General features: G+C 37.1%; 1 protein-coding gene across 3 annotated transcripts; it reads left to right on the forward strand.

The window, feature by feature from the left end:
- Positions 1-12,545, forward strand: LOC148839460 (uncharacterized). 3 transcript variants are annotated; one of them, XM_088926920.1, is made up of 6 exons: positions 48-246; positions 517-589; positions 1,332-1,443; positions 3,606-3,725; positions 4,268-4,483; positions 6,419-10,358. In XM_088926920.1, exons 3-6 carry the CDS (start codon positions 1,404-1,406, stop codon positions 6,586-6,588), a joined length of 546 nt encoding a protein of 181 aa, XP_088783046.1. In that variant the 5' UTR covers positions 48-246; positions 517-589; positions 1,332-1,403; the 3' UTR covers positions 6,589-10,358. The 3 variants fall into 3 exon arrangements, with proteins under 3 accessions (XP_088783027.1, XP_088783036.1, XP_088783046.1); XM_088926901.1 differs by lacking the exons at positions 517-589; positions 6,419-10,358 and adding an exon at positions 11,041-12,545 and having other exon boundaries at positions 1-246; XM_088926910.1 differs by lacking the exon at positions 517-589 and having other exon boundaries at positions 1-246.
- Positions 12,546-26,849: the final 14,304 nt, after the last annotated feature.

Here is a 26,849-nt window from a genome sequence, read left to right on the forward strand (position 1 = left end):
GATTCTGCGCAGACGTGAACTCTGAGGGACGTGAGGAAGTGTGGGTGTAGTTAGCTTTACTGCAATTTACTCCCAGTTGTATCGATTCATATTTGATATCTTCTTCTCGCAACAACTTTGAGGAATTCTGAGCAGTTAAGGCTTGTGGTAAAAAAAATACCAATAAATATGCAGCATTCGTTTTATAATTTAGCATGCCCATGTGAAGTACTGTAGGGTTGTAAGACTTTAGCCTAAATATAAAAGGTAGGTAGATAAGTCTGTGTTTCTGAAACAAATTTATTTTTTCTGTGCAACGAATCGTGTTAAAAAAGGTTTTAAAGAAAAAATAAGTTTCTCTTGTTCATTTTGTGATTTAATGTTTACTTCGTAGTTGTATTCAAATGAGTAGATCCAGTTAAAGGTGTTGAAATATTAAATACGTTAGTTTGTTTTTATCTTATCGCTACAGTATCTATATGAATTTGTAGACTACTCTGCAGTGAAAGCGAAATGAATCCGTCTTTTCTGGTACAGGAGTGGAGTGTTATGCCGGTGAACAGAGATTTGTTGTTCCTCTGGATTTCCTTCGTATCTAAAAAAAACAAAAGTAAGATGGAATAGCACAACTGTCAAGCATACAAAATATTGTATTTATTTGCGCAGACTGATGACATGCACCGTTTTTATGCACAAAAGCATCCCAATGGTATGTGTCTTACCATGCTTTGTTGCTGCTGTTATTTAATCTACTTCGTATACTCGATATTTCATTCCACTGTATACTTGTATATGGCTGGAATGACAAATAAACGTGAACTTGAACTTGATACTGTATGTAAGTGAGGGACTACGGAAGAAATCATAATAATAGATTGTGTAGTTTCATTGATAATCAATTTATACAGTTAATTTAGAGTAGAGAACATTATGAGTTTTAAGACAAATGTATTGTGTTCTATGATGCTTAATAAAAGCTCAAAATTTCTTTATATCAGCTGTGTTACTGCAGGAAAACTGTTTATACAGAATATGCATGGTTTGAAAAATATTGCCAAAGCCTCAACTAGTCATTCACTTTTAAGTGCCTACAAACTGCAAAAGAAAGCATGCAAGTACAATTCAAAATCTAAACAATGCTAGTTCACAGCGCCAGTGTTTTGTGAATAAATTATACAACCACATTAAAACATTGTCAGACAGCTATTTTACCATTTAACTACTAATTTGCATTAGATACGTTTACAAGAATATTAATTTTTAGTTACAGTATGCGTAGCTGTTTAGTATGTTTACAGCTAAATTTTAAGTTTAAACAATACACCTGATGGGAGTGTTTTGTCTTTTTTTAGGAATGTAAGACAGTGGGTGGATAAGTATGAGTGCCATTCCAGCTATACATTTCATGAAAGTTTGGAGTGAAGATGGACAGTGAACAGAAAGTCAATGTCCAGCTCTTCACTGGTAAGTCTGTAGAAGTAAAGACCTGTTATTGAGCGGTGGGGAGTGCTTGATCACATGAAACTTAGATTGAAGTGAGACAATGGTACAACACTGTGTATGCAACATACTGTCTTTTATGAATCTGTCTATATGACTTTTGTATTTCAGCCTTTGCAGTGCAGAGAGAATGTGGAGCAAGCTCTTAAGTAATTTTGCAGGATGTGGGTTATAAGAAATCACAAACGTTTAGTATTTGTTTTATCTTCATTCCCTATCATTTCATTAAGGAAGTATGGACGTAGAACCAACCGGGCATACAATCTCGGTTCTCCAAAACTGTTTATTAACACTTCTCAACATTTTAGCAAACGCAAGCTTTGATCATGACAAAAACTTTGGCTATACAAAGATCTTATATTGGCAAGAGTTCCTAAGCCACACATTCCATGTGAAAAAAGGCCCCTTTTTCTAAAAAGACAATCATGAGATAAATAGCTCAATCTGGTCATAAATACATCCAGTAATTATTTTAGGACTCGGATCCAACTAGGAGTAGAAGTTAAAATTTGAGAATTACTCAAGGCTCGTGTTGTTGAGTGCTTAGTTGTTTAGGAGAAATTTTAAACTAATAATGATGGTGGGTTTCCCAGTCAACACAGAGACATCAGAGTGGAGTTAATTGGCTTTATTACAGCACCAGGAGACAATGTTCTCCCTGTATGACGTGTTAAGAGTATTCTCAACAAAACAAAAAAATTACAAGGGAACAAGTAAACCTTGTTCCTTTGCAGCCTTCGCATGCCGACACAGCTACCTACTTGAAAGAAGGTTTTTTTAAGGACACTCTCGCAGGGGTGTGTGCAACATCATTAAGTTAGGATTGGAAGAGCTTTAATACTTATACAACATTCAGAGTGGTATCATACTCTCATGAGTAAAACAAAAATACACTGCCGAAAACAACAGGTTCCCTCTCCAAGGCCACTCTATCTCCTCCATGAACTCTGCTGCTGCCTAGGGCATTCCACGTGCCCTTGCTTAGCAACCTACTGTAGATAGTGGCCCGCTTCTTCAAACCATATCTCCCAGCACACCATGAGGAGTCTCACTCACACTCATAAACCTGTCCTTTGCTCTGAGCCTCACAAACCTTCAATTTGGTTCCAAGTCTTTTGATAGAGAAATGATGGTAATCTAATAAGCAGAGCCTTACAGCAATAAATGTGAGAGGTGACAGGTGTCAGCAGGACCTGTAAAATCTGGATTTAAACTTGCAGTATTTATGAGAAGGAAAAGATAGTGAACATTGGATGAATCCATTCTAATAAGCAGAGCCTTACTGCAATAAATGCGAGAGGTGACAGGTGTCAGCAGGACCTGTAAAATATGGATGTAAATTTGCAGTATTTATGAGAAGGTAAAGATAATGAACTTTGGATGAATCCATTCTGTAAATGGAAATAAAGGACAGTGGAAGCGAAGACTGAAAATTGGGGCAGAGACCAAGATGAAGAGCAGAAATTTGTTTTCACTTGCTAAAAATGTAATAAAACAATGTTGTCATCCTTTATTGAATTAAGCCGGTAAAGTTTCAGCGCACATGTAATTGAAGTTCTCAAGACGGCAAAATAATGTCTTGATGAGTCTAAATATAGGTCTTTTGTAGATAGATAGATACTTTATTGATCCCGTAAGGGAAATTGCAGTGCAACAGCAGCTTTACACAGACAACACAGCCACAGTGTGACGAATGATACAATAATAATAATAATAGTACAATACATACAATACAATCAGTACAGTGAGGGGTGCACTAAAAGAGTTACTCACAGTCCGGACACACAAAGAACAAACTAGAACAGAACAGTATTTCCTTAAAAACGAAATCTCTGGGGAGTACTGTTATTTTGTGATGTGCTAAAGAAGAGTTGAAACCATTGTGTTTGTAGACAAAATTCCAGAATTTCTTGAATTGTTTCTTAGCCTAAAAATGAATAGGACTGTAAGGTGAAACATCTGAATTATCAGCAAAGTGTAATGTCTGATGCTTTAACATTTCTGGTGCCCTTTGCTGTTGGAGTATGAAAAACAAGGATTTTTTTTGTTGTTGTCAAGATCTGATGCTGAAAGTGTATAATGTGGGTTGATTAGTTGATTAACATGTTTTTTTTTCTGCATCAAAGGAGAGTGCCTTTTCCTTCCAGTTACAATCTGTGTTGTAAGTGAGGATGAGGAAGATTCTTGGTCCTTCTCCGATAACAGCATAAAAGAGGGAGATTATAATTCATCTGATGTCGATGGAGGTATAAAATCAATCATGAACACCTTTTATAGTTTCTGAGAAACATTTTCATGATTTAAAAAAGGAAAATGCAATGTGCCTTTCACATTTCTATAAACTATTCAATTTGCTTTATTTTGGCATCTCCGACTACGTTTTTGTTTGATCAAGATTTTTTCAGCATGCAAATAATTACTGAAGTTTGCAAAAAAATAGGCAATGCATTAAATACTGCTTCTTTTTACATTAATTGTAAAAAGTGTCATTTCATTTCATATTTGTTGTCTTGTGTTTCTGATCATTACAATGTAAATAATATGTTGAATTCTTTAACGGATTACCTGGATATACAGTATGCTCAATCAAATTGTGTTTTAGGATATAGGACTATGATGTAAGATTTTTCATTGCTGTGCAGTATTTTCATGAATTTCTGACTACGCTTGTGCAAGTAAGGAAGTTTACTCCATTAATATCACATTTCCTGATATTTTGAAGTTGAAAAAAATTGAGTGATGATTTCCATTCCAAAATATATAACTTCTTTTTTTCATTATTTAATAGAGTTAACCAAACTAGATGCCTCTACCAGTCAAGAAAAAAGTAGAGCATCTTATTGGCTGGTGGACATGAATAAATTTCAAGATGTACAAAAGGGAGCCAGCAAAATTATGCCAGATGCAATTATACAGAAGGTAACTGGACAGAAGAAAAAGCTCTTCGAAGAAAATGATGCAAGGCTGCAGTCAAAGAAGGATTCAGACCTTAAAGTAACAAAACGTAAGTTCTCTTTTAAAAAGAAGAAAGCTGTTCAGTTTCTTCAGGCATCTATTTCCTTAGCATACAGTATGTTTATAACAAAGGTACCCACAGAGGGTGAAAAATATTGTAATTAAAATAACCGGTTGCATGTTTAAACATTAGCTTAGTTTTCGAGTTTGATACCAGAGAGATTTTGTTCTTGTTTAGCTTTCCTAATGATGTGTGAAACAGTATCTGAAGAGAAGAAAACATGCATTTACGCTTTAAAGGCAAGGAAAGCCTCAGATTTAACTCAGTGTAACTTCACAGTGCATCTTAACATTTTTTAAACATCTGAGAACAGGCTTTCAAAGAAAAGCACTATGAATGCTTTTATTTTTCTTGAATGACCCTTAGAAGTGGGGAAAATCAAAAGATCCAATGTTACAATCACGAGAGTGTATCCTGCTTTTGTAATAACATGTGCACATGTTTGGAAGGCACTGAAAGCATAAAAATGAGATGTTGGTCCATATTGGTCAAATGGAATGAAATTTGAAAGCCAGGCCAGTTGAAAGTCTTAATTTCTGTTTTGTTGTATGAAAGAATTGCTTGCATTAAAATGTGACACATTTACTCTTATTTACACACATTTAGTAAGGTTATATATAGTACATTGCTTGCATTATTCTTTAGTTTAATTTATTCATTCCATTTTCATTCCTTGTGTTCTACGTTTATTTAAAGTACTAATCAACCATTCAGCAAACGGACACACAGAATTTGAAAAGATTTAAATTGATCATTTGTATCTTAGAAAAAATAGCACCACCGTGACAGTATTTTAAATTACTTGCTGTATGACTTGACAGAGGCTGGTAACTTTGTCTGTTCATAAACCTTTATGATGGATGTGTAGTTTAGCTAGATCAGTTAAATGACATAATTTGCTTGCTCTGGGGTTGTAATTGTCTGAACCTGTTTTTGTGGTTTTTAGGAAATGAAGGGTGTGCAGAATTATTTTTTCAAGTGTGATGTTTTGCTTACTGGCATAGCTATGATCTTTTCTGCCACTTATTACTTTAAAGATTGGTATTGGTGACCATTGTTTGAGTATTCACATTTTGCATTCTTTCATACCTTGAAAGGATCATCTGATGCAAATAAAAAATCAAATGTATCATAAGATCTGGTTCAGAAGATATTAAGTCATATAATATACTATTGTCAATAATATAACACCACATGAATGAATAATTCCTGAATCATGGGCCAGAGCTGGCACACAAGAATATTTTGCTTGGTAGGACTAAAACTTTTCACAGCTTCTTAAACTGCAGCTCTTAAAACAAAATTTGGATATAATTTGGGAATGATCTTTTCCACAGATTTTCCCTTAACATAGAAAACACAAAACCAAACCGTTCATCTTATTTAAAAAATACATTTAAGTCAACATCTGTAACCAATGTAACATTTTAATAAAAATTGTACACCATGATTTTCCTATTGGAAACCCAGTTATGAGTCATTTCCTTGTTTTCATTATTGAAAATCTTTTTCAGTTCCTTCTCACTTTGATAGACTTTGTTAGCACAGAGTAATGTTAAATTAAACAATGTTTAAGCAGGTAGGCTTTGAACATAAGGAGTACTTCACTTCCATTTGCATGTTACATTTTTACGTTGTTTTTTCTTATATGTTTATTATATTTGTTCTGCTTAAATTCTCCATTAAATTAAAAATGTATTCAAGAAAAAAGTCAGATCTTTTTAGCTACTACATGAATCTTGCCGATGTTTAGCAGGACCTTATCAATTCCAAGCCTTTAGCAAAAGATATTCTCCACACATAGCACCATGCAAAATAAGTGTTCTTAAAAGTCATTCAAATGAATTTCTATAATATACACTTTACCTTCCAGCTTCAGTTCCAAACATAATGGATTTCTCCCTGTTTATATTAACTCGCCAGAATGTGACGCATCTGCACCTCGGCGTATCAAAAGCAGTGGCTTGTATTGCTACTCTGTAAACCTGGAGAAGTTTAAAGAGATACAGAACAAAGTCCTTGAGAGCTCCATGGAGTCAGAGGTCTTGAGGAAAGTAGCTGAAAAGAAGAAAAGCTCTTGCAAAGGAAAATAGTCTCTACATCTCGCAGTGAGAGTGAAGGCAAAGCAGACCAATGCAAGCATGGAAAAGAAGGGAAAGCCTTCACTGAGAATGTCTGTTTGAAGAACGCTTCACTCTCCTCTTGACTGAAACCAATGACAAATTGAAGAATCCCTCACTGGAGTGCAAATAGGAAATGCACAGACTGATGGTTCATAGCATATTTATTTCTAATTGTTTACCAGAAGCATTTCTGGTAAACTATTTTTCAGAAAAAGTCTGTATGTTTGGAATTTATGCAGGATTTAAAAGGATTTAAATCCTTTCAAAAGTCACTGCTCTCCAGGTTCATACAGTACTTCCATGAGAGAAACAAAATATATTACAGATTGGATAATGTTATTCTGTAATCATAATAGTATTGTACAGAGCAAAGTCACATGTCATAATTCATTATTTTAAACCCCTGTAGTTAATATTCTGTAAGTCCTCCACTCGTATTAAGAAGCTTGAGCTTCTTGGCCGAGTGAACCAGGTGTTTAGGCAAAATGTTCTGGTACATGTTAGATAACTCCACATTTAAAAGGCCAACCTGCCATGTCTCACACTGGGTATGAGTATTTTCTGAACACTTCTTTATACTATTGAGCTGGTCCGAAAAGTTCAATTTTCTTTTAATCTGACCATAAGACATGGTTAAATTGTCATTCATTAGTAGTTTAGCAACTCTGAGTTGCCACTTTTTGTGATTTGTCCTCAGAACAAGGTTCCTCCTTTGTTTCCTGAAGATGTCAGCTGGTGTTTGGGATCTCAAGCAGTTGCCTTTAGATCTACTGTTGCCTCCAAAGCCACTAGTCTCACAGCAAATGGTGGCCAGACACACTTGTGTCCTCTTCCTGGCAGAGGTGCCACTGTAACAGTAGCCTTAATTTTTTAAATAATAGACTACAGGTGGATTCAACTTTTTTTTTTATTCTTATGTTACCATCCTCCGACTTGTGGAGGTCAATGACCATTTACTTGCTGCCTTTAAGGTCTGTGATATGAGCTGATAATGATGCTACTACTGAGTGTTTTCTATCTCCTTTTATATCCCAGGGAAACAGGAAACCTTTAGAGACCTCTTTGTAGTTCTGGAGGCTTCAAATGCACTTCCAAAAGGCAGCATGTGATTGTAGACTTGTTTTTGTTGGATTTTATTTAAAGGAATACTGTATGCATGCAGTACTGTTATGATTGCAATATAACATTTTAGTTTTTAACAGTTCATTGTTATATGCTTTTGTTAGTATTTCATCAGGAGTATTTATAAATCTGGCTCTATGCACAATATCTTTGGTTTTGTTGGCATATACTGTAGATTGAAATATCTGTCAGAAACCTAATGGGAAAGGCAATTACTTGAACTTGCCACTATATCCTGTGATAACTAGAAACTGAAACTTCCATGCATACGTTCCATGTAGAGAGCTGTGGAAGGTTTCAAGTGTAAGAACATAATGTCTTGTTGCTCATGTAGTTTAAAGAGTCATTTTAATTTGCTTGTGATTTTCGCTGTTAACATCTAAACGGGGGTGTAAGAAACAGGTTTATCAGGGTTCGCTAATTATGCATCACAGGATGAAATATATGGACAACACACTGCAACATCTATTGAAACAGATTGGTTGTTATCAGGACAGGAGAGTTAAATTTGGAAACCTTGGATTTGGAAATATTAACCAATTTCTTGTTGTCATAACTGAAAGTATCTCTTAATGAAGTCTCATTCTGTGTTTTAGCATTATCGTCTCAATCTTTTCTGAAATTCAGCACAGACGTTTCTCCTGATTGGGGAGGGGAGGGTTCATTTAAGGAAATAGAGTATTTTGAAATATTCAAAACACAGTTCCTAAAACCTGAAATATTAGTTAGTCTTTGTACATATGTGCCCAGTGGTTTTTTGGGGGATTCCTGAGAATTGTTGCCTTTGTTGTTGGATTTCAAAATCCTTTTCATGGCAACACAAATCGTGATACTGGCATGTTCAAGTAAAAGACAAATGCACTTTGTCAAAAGCTGCTTGACCTTTGTTCAAATAAGTTTAATTGTCTTCAGTGGAGTCTGGGCAAATACAAAAATATAACCACTTAATATGACCATATTTCAAAAACTATTTGAGATGTTCATTATTTTTTTGCCTCAATTTTGCAGAAAAATGTAGGTGCCCCATTTCAGAAAATTCTGAGATGGTAATGCTAAACTGAAATCAGGTTAATTTCTCATAACATGACCCTGAATTTGTGATACATTAGAAGAATGTACATGAAGGATTTAGCAAAATGTTGCATTAGTTCATTCTCCACTGAAAATAGAATATGGGCCATAGAAATGAAGAAATTAATAGCAATATACACAATATGAACCATTTGTTGTAGAGTTAAGTGCATACATACTATTATACTATAACTGTTGTGATTCATTTCAGTCAATTATAATATTAGACAGATGTGTGGTCTTAAATTGCCTACTCATAGTATGAATTTGGCTTAATTTACTAAAATTATTTTAAAAGGAGCTACTTTGATGGGTTTGATTCCTTTGTAGTTTCCTAAAATTACAACTTCAATCTTTAAATGGAACATCAGAAGTGATTTAGTAATGTTCATAAAGTTTGTGCTTGAATCATTTCTTATTCTCTCTGTTCAAGACCATACTGTGTACCAGGAGAGTTTCAGTTTTCTGTTCTTACACCTGGACTGTGGATTGCTTTGCTTTAGGAAAAGTACATGTGTTTTTGCTCTTGGCTTTCAGTCAAGAGAAATGCATGTTGTATCCTGTACAATCTTAGTTCTTAGGATTATGTATAGTTTATCACTTATAAAGGCCATTCTCAAGTTCCTTATGCTGGCATTATGCTCTTCCCAGAAATGCGTTTAGGACTTAAATTGTTTTTTGAATTGCCCCTATCAGTGGAGGCATTGTCTAGAAAAAACAGCTCTAAAACTTTGAGTTTGGTTGAAAAGTGAATATAATGGATAACCTGCAATTACTGAAAAAACGATATTCTTGCCATTTCAATACACAGTAGACCTAACCTTCTTCTACAAATGCTACCTGGAATTTTTTTATTCTTTCTTTGGAAGATCTATTCATCCTCCAAGAAACTCTTGGGGCATTGGTTCCCCAGTGGTTTTCATTCCTAAGAGAAAGAACTGAGCTCTTTTTCATAGATGCCTTTTATTAATCTTGTATAGAATTGACCCTTTTGTGGACTAAGTGTAAAAAATACCCTACTTCTGCATACAGAACTTTACGTTCTGATCTTGAAGTCTCTCTTCAACTTAAGAGTGTGCTCCCTTAGGAAGTAGTACAGGTTTGATGCAAATTACATTTCCCTTTAATATTTTTTCAAGCTAAACGTGTACTCAAGTTCACCATATTTGCACATGGATCCCACATGCTGAAAAGGCTTTAATAAACATTACACAGTACAGTCTGAAATTACAGCAAAGCTTATTTTCCATATAAGTGTTCGAACAGAATATGCAACTATGTAACACTTTTCATTATTTATCTTATCAACCTAAAAGCTGAGTCTTTTCTTAATGATTTATATTGTTCAGTCATAAAACCAATAAGGTGAAAGTGATTTGTATTTGTAGGACCAAGTTGGTGCTATTTAAAGTATCTTTTATTTTTTAAATTATTGTGCTTTAGTATGACATTTTGTACAATTTTACTGTTCTTACTGTTTGTGCAATGTTTTTTTTATTGGATATTGTATTGAATTTATACTGTAATTTATATTGTGTGAATTAAAACCTTTGGTCTTTTATTTTTATTTTTCATGGTAAATGAAAATGTGTTACTGTAGTACCCTGAAATCATAAAAGGGTTAAAACTTAGATTGGCACAGGCCACATCTTTCATCTTTTAAAGCTTGGGAGTAGTGCTGTAGTATACCATGAAGTATTCATTTATATTCAGAATATAGTCTAGAAAAAATGTTTGTTCTACATCTGCATAATTTGTAGCGTCCAACTATTCTTATACATTGGCTTAATGATCTTCCTAGATATTCAGTCTCTAAATTAAAGTTGGTTTAAATTTCATAAACATTATGAAGTGATTTAGCATAACCATGTGACTAGACCATTTGACCATAAGAAAAATCTCTCCTTAAAAATATTCAGTATGTTTGCTCATACAGTATATTTTAATGTCCCAGGGCTTCTGACCATTCAAAGGGTGTATCTGAATATAGTGGTTGGTGGGATTTCTGGTTGATGGTAGGTGCGTATATGATATTTTACCCTGTATTATATAAGCAGGAATCCTGCATCTGTAAGAGATGACAAAGCTGAATTCATAAAAGACAGCAGTGCTTTTTAATGAGACTGTACAGTGTTTTGTCCACGTGTCCATGTTGAACCACAGAATAGGCAATATGTGTGTAATATAAAGAGAAAATGATCCACATTGAAGTTCTTTGCTTCTCTTTAGGTTCTGTTTTCGCAGCATGTAGTCGTGGTGAAATAAGGAACAAAGGCTCTCCTCAAACGTCTACTATCAAGATTGAAGGAGACGTGAAGTTAGCATCCATTATGTCACACAAGAGAAGATTAAAGAGAACAAAAGTGAATATAATGCAGTGCAGAGATTTGAGGAAATCTCAGAAGAAGCAGGGCTCTGATAAGAGACAAAAGAAGACTAAAGGAGGACAGGTAACAAAGGATGAGAAAACACTGAATAGTTCTTTAATATCAGAATCTCACTTGCCTCCTCTTGAAAGTCCAGCAGCTCAGATAAGTCATGAGGCCAAAAGGAAGAGTCATGAGTACATACACCAAAATTTAGAGGCAGAAACAAATAATTTTTACTGCAAGCTCTGCAACTTTTCCACCAATGAGACAAAGGCATTCATACAGCATATAAAAGGTCATTCAGATAACAGGGTAAGTGAACGGCCACAGAGTGACTGCACATCGATGGACAGCAAACAACCACCAAAGAAAAAGAGGAAAACAAAAATACTGGCTTGCGACAACTGTGGTTTCTCGACAAAGGAGAAATGGAACTTTGAAGCACACGCAAAAAGTCATGTTGAGAAAAATGCAATTAAGAGTGAAAAAGATTCTAAGAGCAAAGAAAGCACCCAAAACAAAAGTGAGGTACATACTGGACAGGAAGAAAAGAATATATATTCCTGTCAACTATGTCATGTGACTTTTCAGAGTGCCCTGCTTCTTGAACGCCATAAGAATGTCCACTTGATCTCTGAATCAGTGTTCTCTTGCGATCAGTGTAAATATTCTACATATAGTTCCTACAACCTGAAGTGCCACATCAGAATTCATACTGGTGAGAAACCTTTTCAGTGTAATGTCTGCCAATCTTTTTTTCGTACGCTGAGCCACCTGGTTCGACACAAACGTGTACATGTAAATTCTAAGAATGAAGATTATAATGTTAAATCCAAAGAGAGTAAGAGTTTGCTTGGCAATCAGGAGGTGGATAATGGCAGTGAAAGTCGGTCATCTCTGAGCCAGAGGCACAGCTGTGAGCATTGTCAATATTCCACTAACAACACCTACAACCTGAAGTGTCACATGAGAATTCACACAGGAGAGAAACCCTACCAGTGCAAAGAGTGTCAGTTTTCTTTTCGCACTCAGAGCCAGCTCAGTCGTCACCAACGGTTACACACATGTGTTAAGAGTGATGGAGAAACAGGGGAATCCGGGAAGGCATCTTTACCTGCTAGCCAGCAGCATAACCGGAGCCAGATAAAAAGTGAGAGCTCTTTGGGGCAGGTACACAGCTGTAATGAGTGTGACTACACGACTCACAATTCTTACAACCTCAAGGTTCATCTGAGGAAGCACACTAATGAGAGACCGTACAGGTGTTCCCAGTGTGACGCAGCATTCCGAACTCAAAGCCACCTGTACCGACACACGAGATGCCACTTACCAAAAGCTGAAGTTGAAGAAGTTAAATCAGATTGAAGTTGTATTTCTGAAATGCTGCGGTTTATTTAGACCAAGTTTGAGGTTTATTGCTAAGTCCTAAAATGTCTTGGTTTCTGTTATCATTAAAATAGTAATTTGTGGAGTAAATCTTTAGCAACATATGTGCCCTTTTGTTCAAATTGAAACAATCTTAGATGTTGTTTAGAATATTATGTACTGTATACAAGCTTACTTGTTCTAAATCCTTTTCTTTTTTCAGTGACAACTACCAAGTTTCAATTTTGTCTCATTATATCTGTCTGTAAGAAAAGTCTCAGAACAGACCTCTGGGTATTAAAAGTATTGTCTGCACCTAGTAACAAATTTATATTTTTTTACTAAGACATTGTATTTTAGAGTTTAAATATAAAAATGATAATTACAAAAATGTAGAACTATTACCAGTATTACTACTAAAACAAACAATGATAATACAGTATGTAACAATATTGCTATTTTATTACGGACAGAAACATAATTTACTTTTATTTAACTTCTCTAAAGTATGTGTTAAAGTTACCAGAAAAAAAATGAATGTCATTCAGATACTGTTCAGTGGAAGATGGGACAAAAAACAACATAGTGTAGAAAGATATTACTTTTTCTGAGCTTCAGATCTTTTTCGTTTTCAATAAAGTCCAAGCTGGACATAACAGTCATTGTTTTCAGTAATCATTTTTCATATGAAGGGGCCTAATTCTGTGCTTTCACTTTCAGAAAAAAAACTTGCATCGTCTTCTTTTTTTAACACTAAACAAAAAGCACCCAGTCATCAGTTACTTCAGTTTAAATTGCCCTTTTCACCTTTAAAACTAATTTGCATAACCCTTCATTCCATTCCATCACAGTTGGCTATAATAAGGACCTCAGTAATAGCTATCATCCAGTATTCGTTTATCGTATTTGGCAGTGAAAAGAAACTCTTTATGAAGCATTCCACTGAATCGAAAGTAGCAATCTGCAGACAGACAATTTTTATGGATTTACATGCCTTTGATACTTTTTAAAATATCAATAGCTCTGCTTACAGTTTAATTAATAAAAATTTAATTTTGAAAAATATCTAAAATTGCTAAGTTTATATGCACATCCTTGCTGAAAAATCTCTCTCTGGTATCAGAGCTGTCTGGTTTAATCAGCAAAGAAACATTGTCCCAAAATGTTTATTAATCCTGAAATATGAAAAAAATATATTTTATGCTCCATATTCAGCAACACAGATTGTGCAGTTTTGAAAGTTCTTTAATATGTTAGAAATAGTGGAAAATTTTCAATGCATCAATAAAAAATGGCAAGTTTTGCAAGAAATGCCTTCCACCTTTCAAAAAGACCCATAACAGTTTGATCTGTACCCTCCAGACAGAGGCTGAGTTTATTCATATGCATTTTGATGAATTCACAATTGATTTGTTTCACCTGTAATTCTGCTTATGATCACCAGATATTGCTAAATTCATAATAATTAATCGTCCTTACCCTTATACCCTGGCACTTTCCTAAACACTCCAGTCAAAATGATTTATAGGTAATGGGGACTCCCCTCCACCACCACCAATGTGTAGCCCCACCTGGATGAAGCAACAGCAGTCATAATGCACCAGTAAACTCACAACACACCAGTGGAGAGGAGAGCAGAGTGCTGAAGCCAATTCATAGCTTATTAGGGGATTAATAGGAGGCCATGATTGATAAAGGCCAGGGGAAAATGTACCCAGGACACCTGGCTTAATAACCCTACTCTTTTTGAGAAATGCCCTGGGACTTTTCAGGATCTCGGTTTTATGTCTCATTCAAATAACAGCACCTTTTTTACAGTGTAGTGCCATTTAGTACAGTGAATTAGGACCCACACAGGCTGTAGGGTGAGCACTCCTTACCAGTCCCACTAACACCTCTTCCAGCAGCAACTTTAGCTGTCCCAGGAGGTCTCCCAACCACATATTGGCCAAGCGCACTCTTGCTTAGCTTCAGTTGGTTGTCAGTTGTAAATTGCTAGCTAATATTGCTGCCGGAATCAAATTAACACACTAATTATTAATATTGTGGCGAATCGGTCGATTCGGAGTGAGGGTGGGAGAGAATGAGCCAACAGGTGTGTTGCAGCAGTAAGGAGAGGGATTTATCGCCCTTTTGTATTCAAAAGGTGCGCTAGTTGCTGGCAGGTGGGGGATGGAAGGAAGAGGGAGAGTGCTTCGGGGTCTCCTATTATTTAGCTCTTCTGGCAGGAAGGGGAAACAGCTGCTGGGAAGGGGTCAAAGGGCGACGGTCCAGTCCACTGCCGGGGGGGGGGAAGCGGAACACTACAATATTTATTGATAGATTATTAATATAATTATAAATATTCTATTTCTAATAATTATTAAGACCCATGCATAATTCCTTAGATATCTCAGATTCGTCACACACTGATTAGGAAAGTTCTGCTTAGTGATCTGCCTAGGTCTTCAGTCCTTTACCAAGCTATCAAGCCCCCCTTTAAAGCAAAATCTGTAAGATTACTAAATTCTATTATTAATAGAATTAATTGTGTGAGCTGGTATTTGATGTTTGATCTTCTGAAGTGTCTTGAGTTTAGGTCTATGCATGTGTACTGGATTTTGATCATCTGAAGCTTTTAAGAGTCGAGTGTTGTGACGTACTGTAGGAGCAGAGTTTGATAGCCAAGTTAATGCAGTTGCACTGAAGTGCAACACCTACCTGGGTGACACACAGTAGCCCCACTACTCAGCAGTTCAGGTGGGAAAGAGAGAAATTGCTTCACCTGTTAAAATCTAAAGGAATATTATATAAACTAGACCGTACAAAACAAAAGTTCAATTCGGGTCAGGTTCATATCCGCAAATGTTTGAAAAGTCGAAGTAATCTTTAATGACCAATCAGTCAATACTTCAGTGTCACATATTCAGAGGAAACCACCTACTGCAAAACAGTGTCTCTGGTCTCCATACTGGGGCGTCAGTTTCAGAATGTCTTACAGGGCAGAGATCTACCTACTGGTAGAGCTCTGTCATCTCAGTACTGACTACACCCAGAAAAATACAGTATTTTCTCAATTGGGTGCACTGATGCTTTCCAGCCGTTTTCTAACAGCTTTTCCAAATAAAAATTACAGGGGAGCCGGAGCTTATCCAGCAAATAATGGAAGCAAGGCAGAGTACACCCTGGATGGGACATCAGTCCACCGTAGGGCATATACAGATACAGACACAGATGTGCATACCTAGATCTAATTTTCCCAGAAGCCAATTAACCTACCAGTATGTTTTTGGACTGTGGGATGAAACTGGAGCACTCAGAGGAAACTTACGCAAATACAGGAAGAACATACAAACTCCACGCAGATAGCACTTAATATCCATAACTGAATCTAGGGCCCCAGTGCTGTGAGGCAGCAATGGTACCCACTGCACTGATACCTAGTGCAATGCTAGCCACCTGCACTGGTATTTTATTGAACAGATATGACACAAGTAACTTCATATTGATGATTAACATTTTGATCAGAAATGGGAGTTGTGAAAACCACATGCTATCAGTATGTGTATCCACCACTGGAAGCAGTACAAGTAGTACATATGAGATACATGCATCAGGTTATATGTTTTGTGGGATCCTGCCCCGTTCCTCTCAGAACTTGAATAAGCATATGCCTGTTCCCTGGTCTTTGAACCCTAGATATCACATTATGTCCTAGCCTATCCCACAGATGTCCAACAGGTCTCAAATCTGCCAAGCAGGGCATCCAAGGCATTGTGTTCACACAAAAAAGCCGTTGTTGCATGTGCAGCACGAGGACGTACATCGCCATGCTTTAATATAGTCACACCAGGATGAGCGTTCAGGGAGTGTGTCTAAGACTTTAGGACTCGATCAATGTACAGTAGCATGGAGGTGGGAAGTCCTGGTCCTGCAGGTTTTCATTCCAACCCAGCTTTTGCTTTAAAGTTCAGTCAGTCTATTTAGTGCCTTATTGTGACATTTTCTCAGCTTTTTCCACGTTCTGGTACTATTGCTTGAAGAGACCTAGAAAACCTACAGGCTCACTAGACCTCAAGGGCCAGCACTGGCCAACCCTGCTGTATTGCCATGTTCGGTAACCATTGTTGTAACAGACAAATAAGTTCTGGATCCCGAGATGAAGTTTGAACAGATGAGTTTTATTGCATGCAAGGAAAAATAAAACCGAAGTATTGTTCAAAATACCGATATAAAACGTCCCAGTTTATATAGCACTTTTCAGCCGCTTCTGACATAGCTCGTTATCATGGTAATGGGGAGAGGTCACAGTGTTTGGACAGTCCCCCAGGCTTTGACGACTCTTAATGGTCAGTTTTAGGTTTCCTTTGTTGGGGGGGGGGGGGGGTGTTCTAGCTGGCATCTGGAATCCTTATAAGTTATCCCCCTTTCCTGCCATAACTCTAAGCCTGGAATGTCTTGTGTCACAAGAAGTCCAGTCCTTGTGCAGAAAGGAATAAGTTAACCTCTTCTTCACATCTTATATCTTTCTTCACCATCAAGTGGACTACTGTAATCCCGCTCTGTCATTTCCTCAGCCTAAGTATGAAGTTATCCCATAGATTCATGTGCTTGTTTTGTTAAAATTAGAATTGACGTATCTTCTGAAAAAAAAAACATGGTGCTTCTATATATGTGCTTGTATTTACAAGTGAAAAAAACAATTCCCTTTTTTACTTTCACATAAAATATTGTCACAACACCACAGTTCCTCAAAGAAACACAAATTCTTCAGATGTTTATAGTGCAGAAACTCTAATCCGATCCTGCTCCAACCCCTCTGACAGTCTTGGCACAGACACACCCAGTACCTGCTCGGTGCCTGCTTTATTCTGCAGGGGTCACAGTAGGGACAGGCATCAGACATGTCTGGATTTAAAATGGGCATGAAGCAGTTACTGGGCAAGAATGGTGTGCAGAATACTCCACTGCAGATTCCTGGATCTTTTTGTGAGGGTGGCTCCACCAGACAGGACGAATTTCCTTCTGATTTCCAAAACAAGCTCTCCAGGGAGAGGGAGACAAACTGCTAGACCTGGTGCATAGATCGAACATACAGCCTGTACAGAGGTTTCCCCTCAGCTAAAGGCCCTAGGCCCTTCTCCCAGGTTACTGGGCTTACGTCTTGATAAGCCCATATTGATTTTCTCTGTTTTTCTCTCTTGGCTTTTGACAGGCTTGACATTCTAATTAAGACTTGACTTGTGCCTAATCAATTATCTCATTAATAAGTTGATTTAGTGCTTATGCCACAATCCAAAGTCACTTGAGTGTATCACAGTTAGTCATGAGTGATCAATTATCCAAAAAGATGCTAAAAGCATTTAATCAATATTAAAACCACGGCAATGTGTTAGAGCAGGTATACAATGATTCAAGGTTTTGTTATGTCTGTAAGGAAATTACTTGTGTTATAGTAAAGCCCGTATTTTGAAAAAAAATAAACAGCAGTTAAATATTTATGGCTGATATAGATACTTTGATATAAGACATATGAGGCCATATGATGCAAGAATTCACAGGAAAGATAAAGCCGAATTGCAAATTACAATTATCTAGCAGTGTCTACTCAGGCATGCACCTTGCTATCTATTGAAGTAAAAAGCACTTTCTGATCTTCAACCTCTTGCTGACTGGCCAAAGCATTCAGGGCCGAAGATTTTAAAAACACTATTATCAACTCCATCCTCTTGCCTTTAGAACAGGAATACCAAATCATGCATTGCAGTTTGAAAATGGAAGCTCAGTTCAATTCTAAATGTTTACTGTGGTAAATGGGAATTACAGGAACGGCATGGAAAACCACAATCCAAACCTGCAAGCCTCCCAAAGTAGAGATTTTGGAGTAAGAGAAAATCAAGAAAATATATCTGTAGCATTCTGTATCATCAGTTATGATATTAATTTTATTGAGAAGCTGAGGAAGTAACTAAAAATGAAAGACATATTCCTAAAATTCTCAAACCCAAATAATCAAAGATATATTTGCTTGCTTTATTTAGTCAGTATTTTTTCCCTAGGGATCCACATAGCAGTTTTGGTTTCTGAGCAAACCAGCATGCAATCACTAACTTTTTTAAATAATTAATTTGCTTTTTCAATGAATGAACATGTCTTACATTATAGAAGAAATTAGGAAAAGTTAGCTTAACAGTAAATGGTTAAGAAAGAAAACGCAGCGGACAGGACTGCCCTGTCTTTCTCACACCTGAAGAAGGCTCCTTGGTGGAAACATTGTGTTTTCTTTCTTCTCTTTTCAGCATGGAATAAACCTATTACTTGTTCCTTTGCAGCCTACGCATGCTGACGCAGCTACCCACCTGAACTGCAGTAAATAGTTATACACTTTTCAGGTCAAACACATGAAATGATGGGATTGAGATAGAGGCCTTCCCTCCTCTATCCTATCCCACCACTAGAGAAACATTTATTTACTTTCATCACCAGCATAAGTATACAAAGTACAGTTTTAAGTGTTCAGTTTGGAATCCAAGTGCTAGGGATCAGGGAGTTCAGGAGGCTTTGGCAGAGGTAGGAGCTTGCTGGAGACGGCCAAAGTAGCAGTATGAAATGGTTTTAAAGCTACAGCGTAGACTGGTAGTGGCAGTAACCTTCACAGCAGTGGTAGGCAGCCGAGCTGGTATAGACCAGTGTCTATGCTGTAGTAGTCTTTAGTAGCTGTAGTAGTCGGATCTGGTATTGGCCAATGCTGTTGTATCAGCAATTGTCTGTTGGCTGGCAGTGACGGTAAAAGTGGCTGCAGGAGTAGGCTGCAATCACAGCAGAGGCTTTTTGTTGGCTTGGGTGGACGAAAATAGGCTAACGCTCACAGTCTGATATTCACACCAGTTATGGGATCCGTAATCTGAAAGGCATGTGCCTGCACACCCAGAGAGGAGAATGATCATGGCAGTACTGCCCCTGAAAAATCAATGACAGAGCACTGGTTCAGTGGCATTTCAGCATTAAATCGCAGATGAATTATTTGAATGTTTGGGTGCCTAATTGGTAGGGAGAAGAGCAGACCAAAAGGAGATCCGACTGCATCCTTTGAGCCATGAGACGACCATGATTCCTTGTGGGAATGTCTTGAGCCCCTGGAACAACTGTGGACTGCGAGCCCTGCTGACCCTTTTGTAACAAGTGGTAACTGAAAATCTATCGCAGGATTGTTAAAAAAAAACGCATGTCCTCAGTCCCAGGAATGAGAGATCTTATTATAATGTAAATTGACGAACAGTCGATAATAATAATTGTTAGTGCACTATGTTAGCCATTTTATATAATGTTTGATTTTGTTAAAATTACAGATATTAAAACGTTATATGTGTGGTCACTTTAACAATATCCGGTCAATCCTGCAAACTCTGTTCTTATAATCATATTTATGCTAGACAGTCTTTTCCAGTAATCTGTCAACCTCATTTCATAAAGTTTCGATGGAGTTAAGACTGGGGGTCAGCCAGCAGCACTAAATCTTGTTCTATTAGTTTTCTTGGATAGTCTGTATGATGATCTTGTATGTGTTGATGAAGGACAGCTGTTGAGGGCTGATTTGCAAATTTATGTAGTGGTGTACAACAATGTCAGCTTTCACCACTCTGCTTCAGTCAGGGAATGGGACTTATTCCCTGCATGGCGAAGGAATCTTTATGGCCACAGGCCTCATGATCACATGTATCTACTGGATGCAATGAATGCAGGTTGTGGGGAAATAACTGCTGTAGACTGCAGGCAGCAGCATGCACGTCAGTTTTACCCTTGTTGCATTGCGAGGGAATATATAAGGTGCGACATGGATGTAAATCTGTAAATCTAACAGTGAGGAGAGACTGCATGGCCAGTGAGATGAGTAAAAGTGATGATTTTTGTCTTTTTCTTTTACACTTTTTTATGGTTTTCATTTAGTTGGACTGTTCATCTTTGTTTATTTACTTGATGTACCTGATTTATGTAGTGTAACATCCATCCACCCATCCATTTTCATTCCGGTGAGGGTCGCAGTTGCAGCAGGCCGAGTAGATCAGCCCAGACCTCCTCGTCCCCAGCAACAGATTCCTGCTCCTCCTGGGGGATCCCCAGGCGCTCCCAAGCCAGCCAAGAGATATAATCCCTCCAGCGTGTCCTCGGTCTGCCACTGGGTCTTCGCCCAGTGGGACATGCCTGGAACAGCTCCAGTGGAAGCCGACCGGGGGGGCATCCTTATGAGATGCCCACACCACCTCAACTGGCTCCTCTCGAGACAAAACTGAAACTTTTTTATCTAAATGCAAAGCATTACATCTGATACAAACCCAACATAGTGAATCACTCATCACAATCCCCATTATCAAGCATGGTGATTCTATATATGAAATACTATTCTATATATGATATTTTCTCAACAGCAGGTCTGGGAGCTTGTCAAAACTGAACATAGTACTAAAGTACTTAGAGGTTTCAGACCTTCAGCTGGAGCAAAAATTCACCAGCAGGACAATGATCCAAAGCTCAAGGTCTAAGCTACACTGGACTGGTTTAAAAATAAGAAAATTAATGTCCTTGAGTGGTCCAGTAGAAGTCCCGACTTGAATCCTATTGAGAGTCTGTGGAAATATCTGAAAACAGCTCTACATAAGCCATCACCAAGCAACATAAGAGAGTTTGAGTAAATCTACAAAGAAGAATGGGCAAAAATTACACCAAACTGGTATGCAAAGCTGGTAGAGACTGTATTCAAAAAGACTCAAATATTGAGTTAATGGGTCTTAATACTTAATACAATTGACATATTTCAGTTTTTTTCTTTTTAGGTTTTGCTGACATTTACTGTAACTTACCAGGCTTCAGTTTGAGAATTTAGTTTTTGAATAATAACTATCAAAAATAATATGTTTAAAATATTGACAGTATGCATCATTCTAACTGGACATCATTGGAAGGGTCTGAATACTTTTGCTAGGCAATACATATACCCTGGGTCAGGATAATGACCACTGTTGCATTTGATCTAAATGGTGTTTATCAATTACCCTTTCTACCAATAGTTCAGAATCACTTTCACTTGTGATTCTGTAAAAACATGCTTCATGTGTAGAGAAAAACACCAAACATGGAGGGCTGGATTATGCTAATTAATGCAAATAACAGAGCAATAAAACATTGGCTACACTTTAAACCGGTGGCCAGAGCTCCTACCATCACAAGACCCAGCTAAACCAAGAGATTATTCCAGACAATAGCTCTATCAGGCTGTTGGTCCTGTAGCTCTCTGTCATGCCCTCTGCAGCCAGAGGGCGCTCCTACCCTGTCCTGTCCCTAGTTTTCTGCCTGGCTGTCCTTCTGGTCCCTCTCTTTCCCTTGGGCTATATATTTCCGGGTCTTGCACTCTGCCCTCGCTCAGCATTGACGTTCAGATGTCCTGAAACCCCCCTAACCACCCGGGTCTCCCCACGTCTGCTGCCTGAGGGCATTGGTTTCTACCTGACTCCTGAACTGCTGAGCCCGGGCCTTTTTCTCGTTCTGCCGCTACGCATATGGGTCTTTTTCCGCTCCCCTGCTCTCCACGGTTAGTCCCTTTGGACGCCCGTGACACTCACTGCCTATACCAGCCAGCCTCAGGACAGCAGTGTCAAAGCAATACAAATCAAAGTAAAACAATTATATCATGAACCAAAAAACTGTCTCATCCATTAAGACACTAATACTAATACCAATACTTTTTGTAGACTGGTGACCAAAATCACAATATTCTAAAATAGCATTTCTCAATTCTGGTGTATAATTCTGGAATATTGATATATCCCCTGTTATATGTACTGTTTCTTATACACTTTTCATAACATGCAAAAACTCTTTGATTTGACAATGAAAGATTGTGATCCACATTTAATTTATTTATAATGAAAATGTATTTCTAAAGAAAAACTACTTTAAGGGATTTGAACTAAATATTATTCAAGGTAATAAAAGGAATCGGTAACATTTCAAATCTCCAGGGGACTGAGAAATGAATTTTTGAGAGATCTCAGAAAACATAATTCATTGCTTCATATTGCAGGAAGCTGATAAAACTCAACATACTGTATGAGAATACAGTAGGTATTTAGAAGAAATAGGATCTGCCGTGCCATGTTTTTTGTCTATTTAAATAAAATGTAATTTGCTTTTCCATCAAACTTAATAAAAATAAACCTTAGCAAGTTCAGAACCTAGTGTGCTGCTTAAAGAGTTATCAATAATACAGTAATTAGACTCATGACTTGTTCCTCCTTGATCATTGATCATTCTCTTCCATTAACTAATGCTTTAAACCAGACTAAGGCAGTTTAGCTAAGATGTTGATGAAATACCACTATTTTGTTCTTAAAAGTTTTTTCATTTATTATTTTCATTTATGTATTCTTTTCAAATTATGTCAATGTAGCATTCTTAAGTATTTAAGCTGAGAAAGACACTTCTGAAGAATGTCTTCAGTCATACAAGTTGTAAATACAGTAAGTCTGTTAGGAAAGACTAATTAATGCAATAACTTTCAGTTAAATGACTTTCAAATACTCTTTCTCCTTTAAAAACAAATAAAACAATCTACTTTTCAAAATCTAATGATAATGAAATTAAAACTAGAGACCAGACACTGGAACGCTTTTTTTAAAACGAACATAGTTTTGAGTCTTGGAATTTCTTATTATTCAATAATAGGTGACAATACCATTCAGAGACTAACTTGACCATTTATGGAAGGAAAATCAGTTGAAGCATCAGGTTTCCTTTAAAGTTAAAAATGACGCTGTATGTACTGTAGTAAGTTGATTTAGACACTGGAGGGCATACAGCTTTTGAGACTGAAAGGTGAGGAATTCTTGTTTTCAGAAAAAATACTTTGTGCCTGAAGTTTTGTGTTGATTATCCTTTACCTTTCTATATTGCCCTTTGTGGAATATGTGATGGGTGAAGAAATCTGTTTTGTAACTCATTTTAGCAATAACAGGCTCAGCAAGAGGTGTATAAAAAATATGAATACTGTACTATTGGCTTACTGTAACAGGGCAGCTGCATCTTGAGTGTCAAGAATGGGTTAAGACACCAGAGGGCGGTATAGAGACACTCCAGATCCATGGAGAGAATGTGTTATCAAATACTTACAGTACAGTACAAGGTTATTAGGGGATTGACATCAACCTTGCCCTGATTTCCCTATATAAGGGTTATAGAGTGAATTATCTTGGGAGGCTTAGGGGAATCAAACCCTTAACTCCAGATCCAGCTACCCTGTTACACTTACAGTACCTTCTCAAGACTCAACAGTGATTTAAGTGGAGAAAACAAACATCTTGAGTATTCAGACGTGAAGGTTTGGTCCAAGCTGTTACACCGTTTAAATGTTTTTGTGGTATACCATAGAAAATGTGGTTTAGTGAAGCACATGACATAATGGAGATGACCGTGACAAATCAAAGTGCATACATTTTTAAAGCATGAAAATAATCAAAATTATGTACTGTAAGTGTACCATGTTAAATTTTTATACTGCACTTTCTAAATGTGGCTTGGCCTCCAGAAGTATTGATTCTGAACTAGACCAGATGTCACTGGTACCAGATGGGGTAGAGACAGCAATCTGTCCTCCAGCCTGTGCCCAGGGCTCTGCTTATATTCAGAGTGTGATTGGCACTAGCCCAGAAATGCATGATCAGAGAAATGTGACCTTTGTGACAGAGAAAACAGCTCATACTTTCACTCTTTTAGTGTGGGTTAAGTATATATCAGTTGCAGTTCTCAATATATCTCTTTAGGAATTAAATAAACAGTGTTAAGAGAAGCTGAAGTTACCACTCACAATGCTTAATAATCCAAAGTGGACAAGCACCCATTGCACATAGACGTGGCAATATGTACTGTAGTTTGCATATTTCTGTTTCTGATATCTATCATGGCAGAGTGTAAAAACCAACTAATCCAAGGTGCATCGTGTCACATTCTTCATGGCTAAACAACCTTTGAGGGCATTCACCAGTGGAACACACGAAACACATGCCTTTTCACATCTTTAGAAACATGTCAATAAATAATTCACATGATTTAAAGTTGACTCAGGTAATGGGTGAGCGTGTGTTTAAATTCAGATGATCTCTTTTAGAAGAAAAAATCATTTAAAATCATTTTTAAGTTCATACTGTCAAGGTCATAAATTATATATCCCCAAGACATTCCAATTGTCTTTGCCTGTGTTCAGTCAGCTTACTCATATAGACTCAAAGATTTCATTTTGCTGTAAGGCAGGAGGTCTCCGTCATGGTTGTTTTTAGTCTCGTGGGTACCACTTCAGTACTTTCTTGCCCCAACAATATTTCATTCTTTTTGCTGTGTCTGGCTCATTGCCATCACTATTTTAGAGTCTTTGCATTCTTGTTTGTGCTCTTGCCCCTTTGTTTCTTTGTCTGCCTCTTCTTGTTATTCTGAGCACGCATGCCTCTCTTAGTTGTCTGGAGTTTAGTAACATTTTTGCATTCAGGGTCCATGTTTTACATCCATATGTTAGTATGAGCAGCACACTTTGGTCAAAGACTTGTCTTTTGAGACACAAAAGTAGATTCTCCTTTAGAGCTGCACTTAATCTCCCAAATGCACTTAGGTCTCTTTGGCTGTTGTTTCTATTGACAGTGTCACTCGATAGATCATAATCTTTGACTTCTCCTAGATTGACAGTATTTATCTTAATGGTCTTGGGAGGGTATATAAAGTAAATATCACTTTAGTCTTGTCCTCTTTTTTATTACAAACACTTACAGTAAGTGCTAACTTTGTGCAGTTGTTGAATTTGTATTGACAGTTCTTCTGGGGCTTACACAAATGTCCTACTACTCAGGGCTGGATTTTGGTGTTCTTAGGCCCAAGGCACTTTCACTCCAAAATGTGCAAAAAGAGGGATAAACACCAATTGAATTACATGGATTGACATGATACACTTTAAACTATTCTAATGCTGAACCACGTGATTGATTGAGGGTGTTACAGGCACACTAACAATTAACATTCCAAGCCTGTCCTGCTATTTAAACCCGCCACATTCCACACCTGTTAATTGTTAATTTACAATGTGCCGGTGTGCCTGTAACAGAGGGAGTCGAGTGACCATCACTTTGATACTTCTAGTTTCTAGAACAGCTGTGTCAGGATCAGGCTGATAGGGTGAATGGATCCTGTGCAGGACTCAGGGGAGAGAAAAAACACCAAGCCGAATCGCCCAGCAAAAACGAATACCAGGAAGCGAGCGAGTAGGTTTGTACACGGGAGAGACAACGAGGAAGCAACAATCCAAATCACTAGGCGAAGTCAAAATTTTTACTAAATTCTAACAATGTCAAAGTGAGCCACAATATTTTAAAGACAGCATGTTATGTAAATATGTCTCCATAAATTAGCCTTAGTTACTCTCGTGTCAGAGTGCTCCTAAATGATTGCAGTATTTGTGAAAAGAAAGCAGTCTCTATGAATGATGAATTAAGTCATATTTGTATGGCCTGCAATCTCCACTTTTTAAAACTAAATTAAATGTAATTCTTCTTCTCGGGTCTAAATCTTTCCATTCATGTTTCAAACAATTTCTCTATAAAATTGCTTTAAAACAACAACTGAAGTTAACATTTGTCCTTCAGTTTTTAATTTTTGTACAAAAGGAGATGCCCACTTATTCACATATTTATGTAATACCTTTCATCAATGGTATGTTTAAGACTATTATAATCTCTGCTATCTTCCCTACTACAAAATGTTTTTAGACTAGAGACCATTTGATTTACTTTGAAATGTGTTCTCAACTGGAACTAACATAATTGAGGCAAAGAGATTTTCTAGAGAGTTAGTCTTTAATGTTGTCAGTCTTGTATATTCACAGCTGCATTAAACTGTTCCAGATATAAAATATAGATTAACTGAATTCCCTTTGAATGTAAATCTCTCAAAATTTGGATTCACAAGAAATGCTGACACTTCTTTAACCCATGTTAGTTTCAGAAGCAAAAAGAATTGCTTGAATATATTAGATTTATTATTATTTATTTTTTTTCTAAGAAATATTCTGAACGTATAGATAAATGTGATCATATTTGTATTGAATACTAAAAAGGGAACTGTATAAATAAACATAAGTGATTTTCAAACAGGATTCCTACAGTATGTGACCAAATGTTGTTAGGCTCATGCAATACCACCTAACATTTTCAAGTACAAGAAACAAAGCTGAACCACAGTATTATAAGGTACTGTATAACAGTGTGTGCTACTGTATATAGAGTAACTTCTCTG

The sequence above is a fragment of the Atractosteus spatula genome, chromosome 2 (genome assembly GCF_055471065.1).
Source record: "Atractosteus spatula isolate fAtrSpa1 chromosome 2, fAtrSpa1.hap1, whole genome shotgun sequence".
Classification (NCBI taxonomy): Eukaryota; Metazoa; Chordata; class Actinopteri; order Semionotiformes; family Lepisosteidae; genus Atractosteus; species Atractosteus spatula.

Bases quoted from the DNA above. Each gene is read 5' to 3' on its own strand.
- LOC148839460 (XM_088926901.1), top strand. From the start codon at position 1,404: ATGGACAGTGAACAGAAAGTCAATGTCCAGCTCTTCACTG. The intron at 1,444-3,605 runs GTAAGTCTGTAG...TCTGCATCAAAG, and splicing joins CAATGTCCAGCTCTTCACTG to GAGAGTGCCTTTTCCTTCCA. The intron at 4,484-11,040 runs GTAAGTTCTCTT...GCTTCTCTTTAG, and splicing joins AGACCTTAAAGTAACAAAAC to GTTCTGTTTTCGCAGCATGT.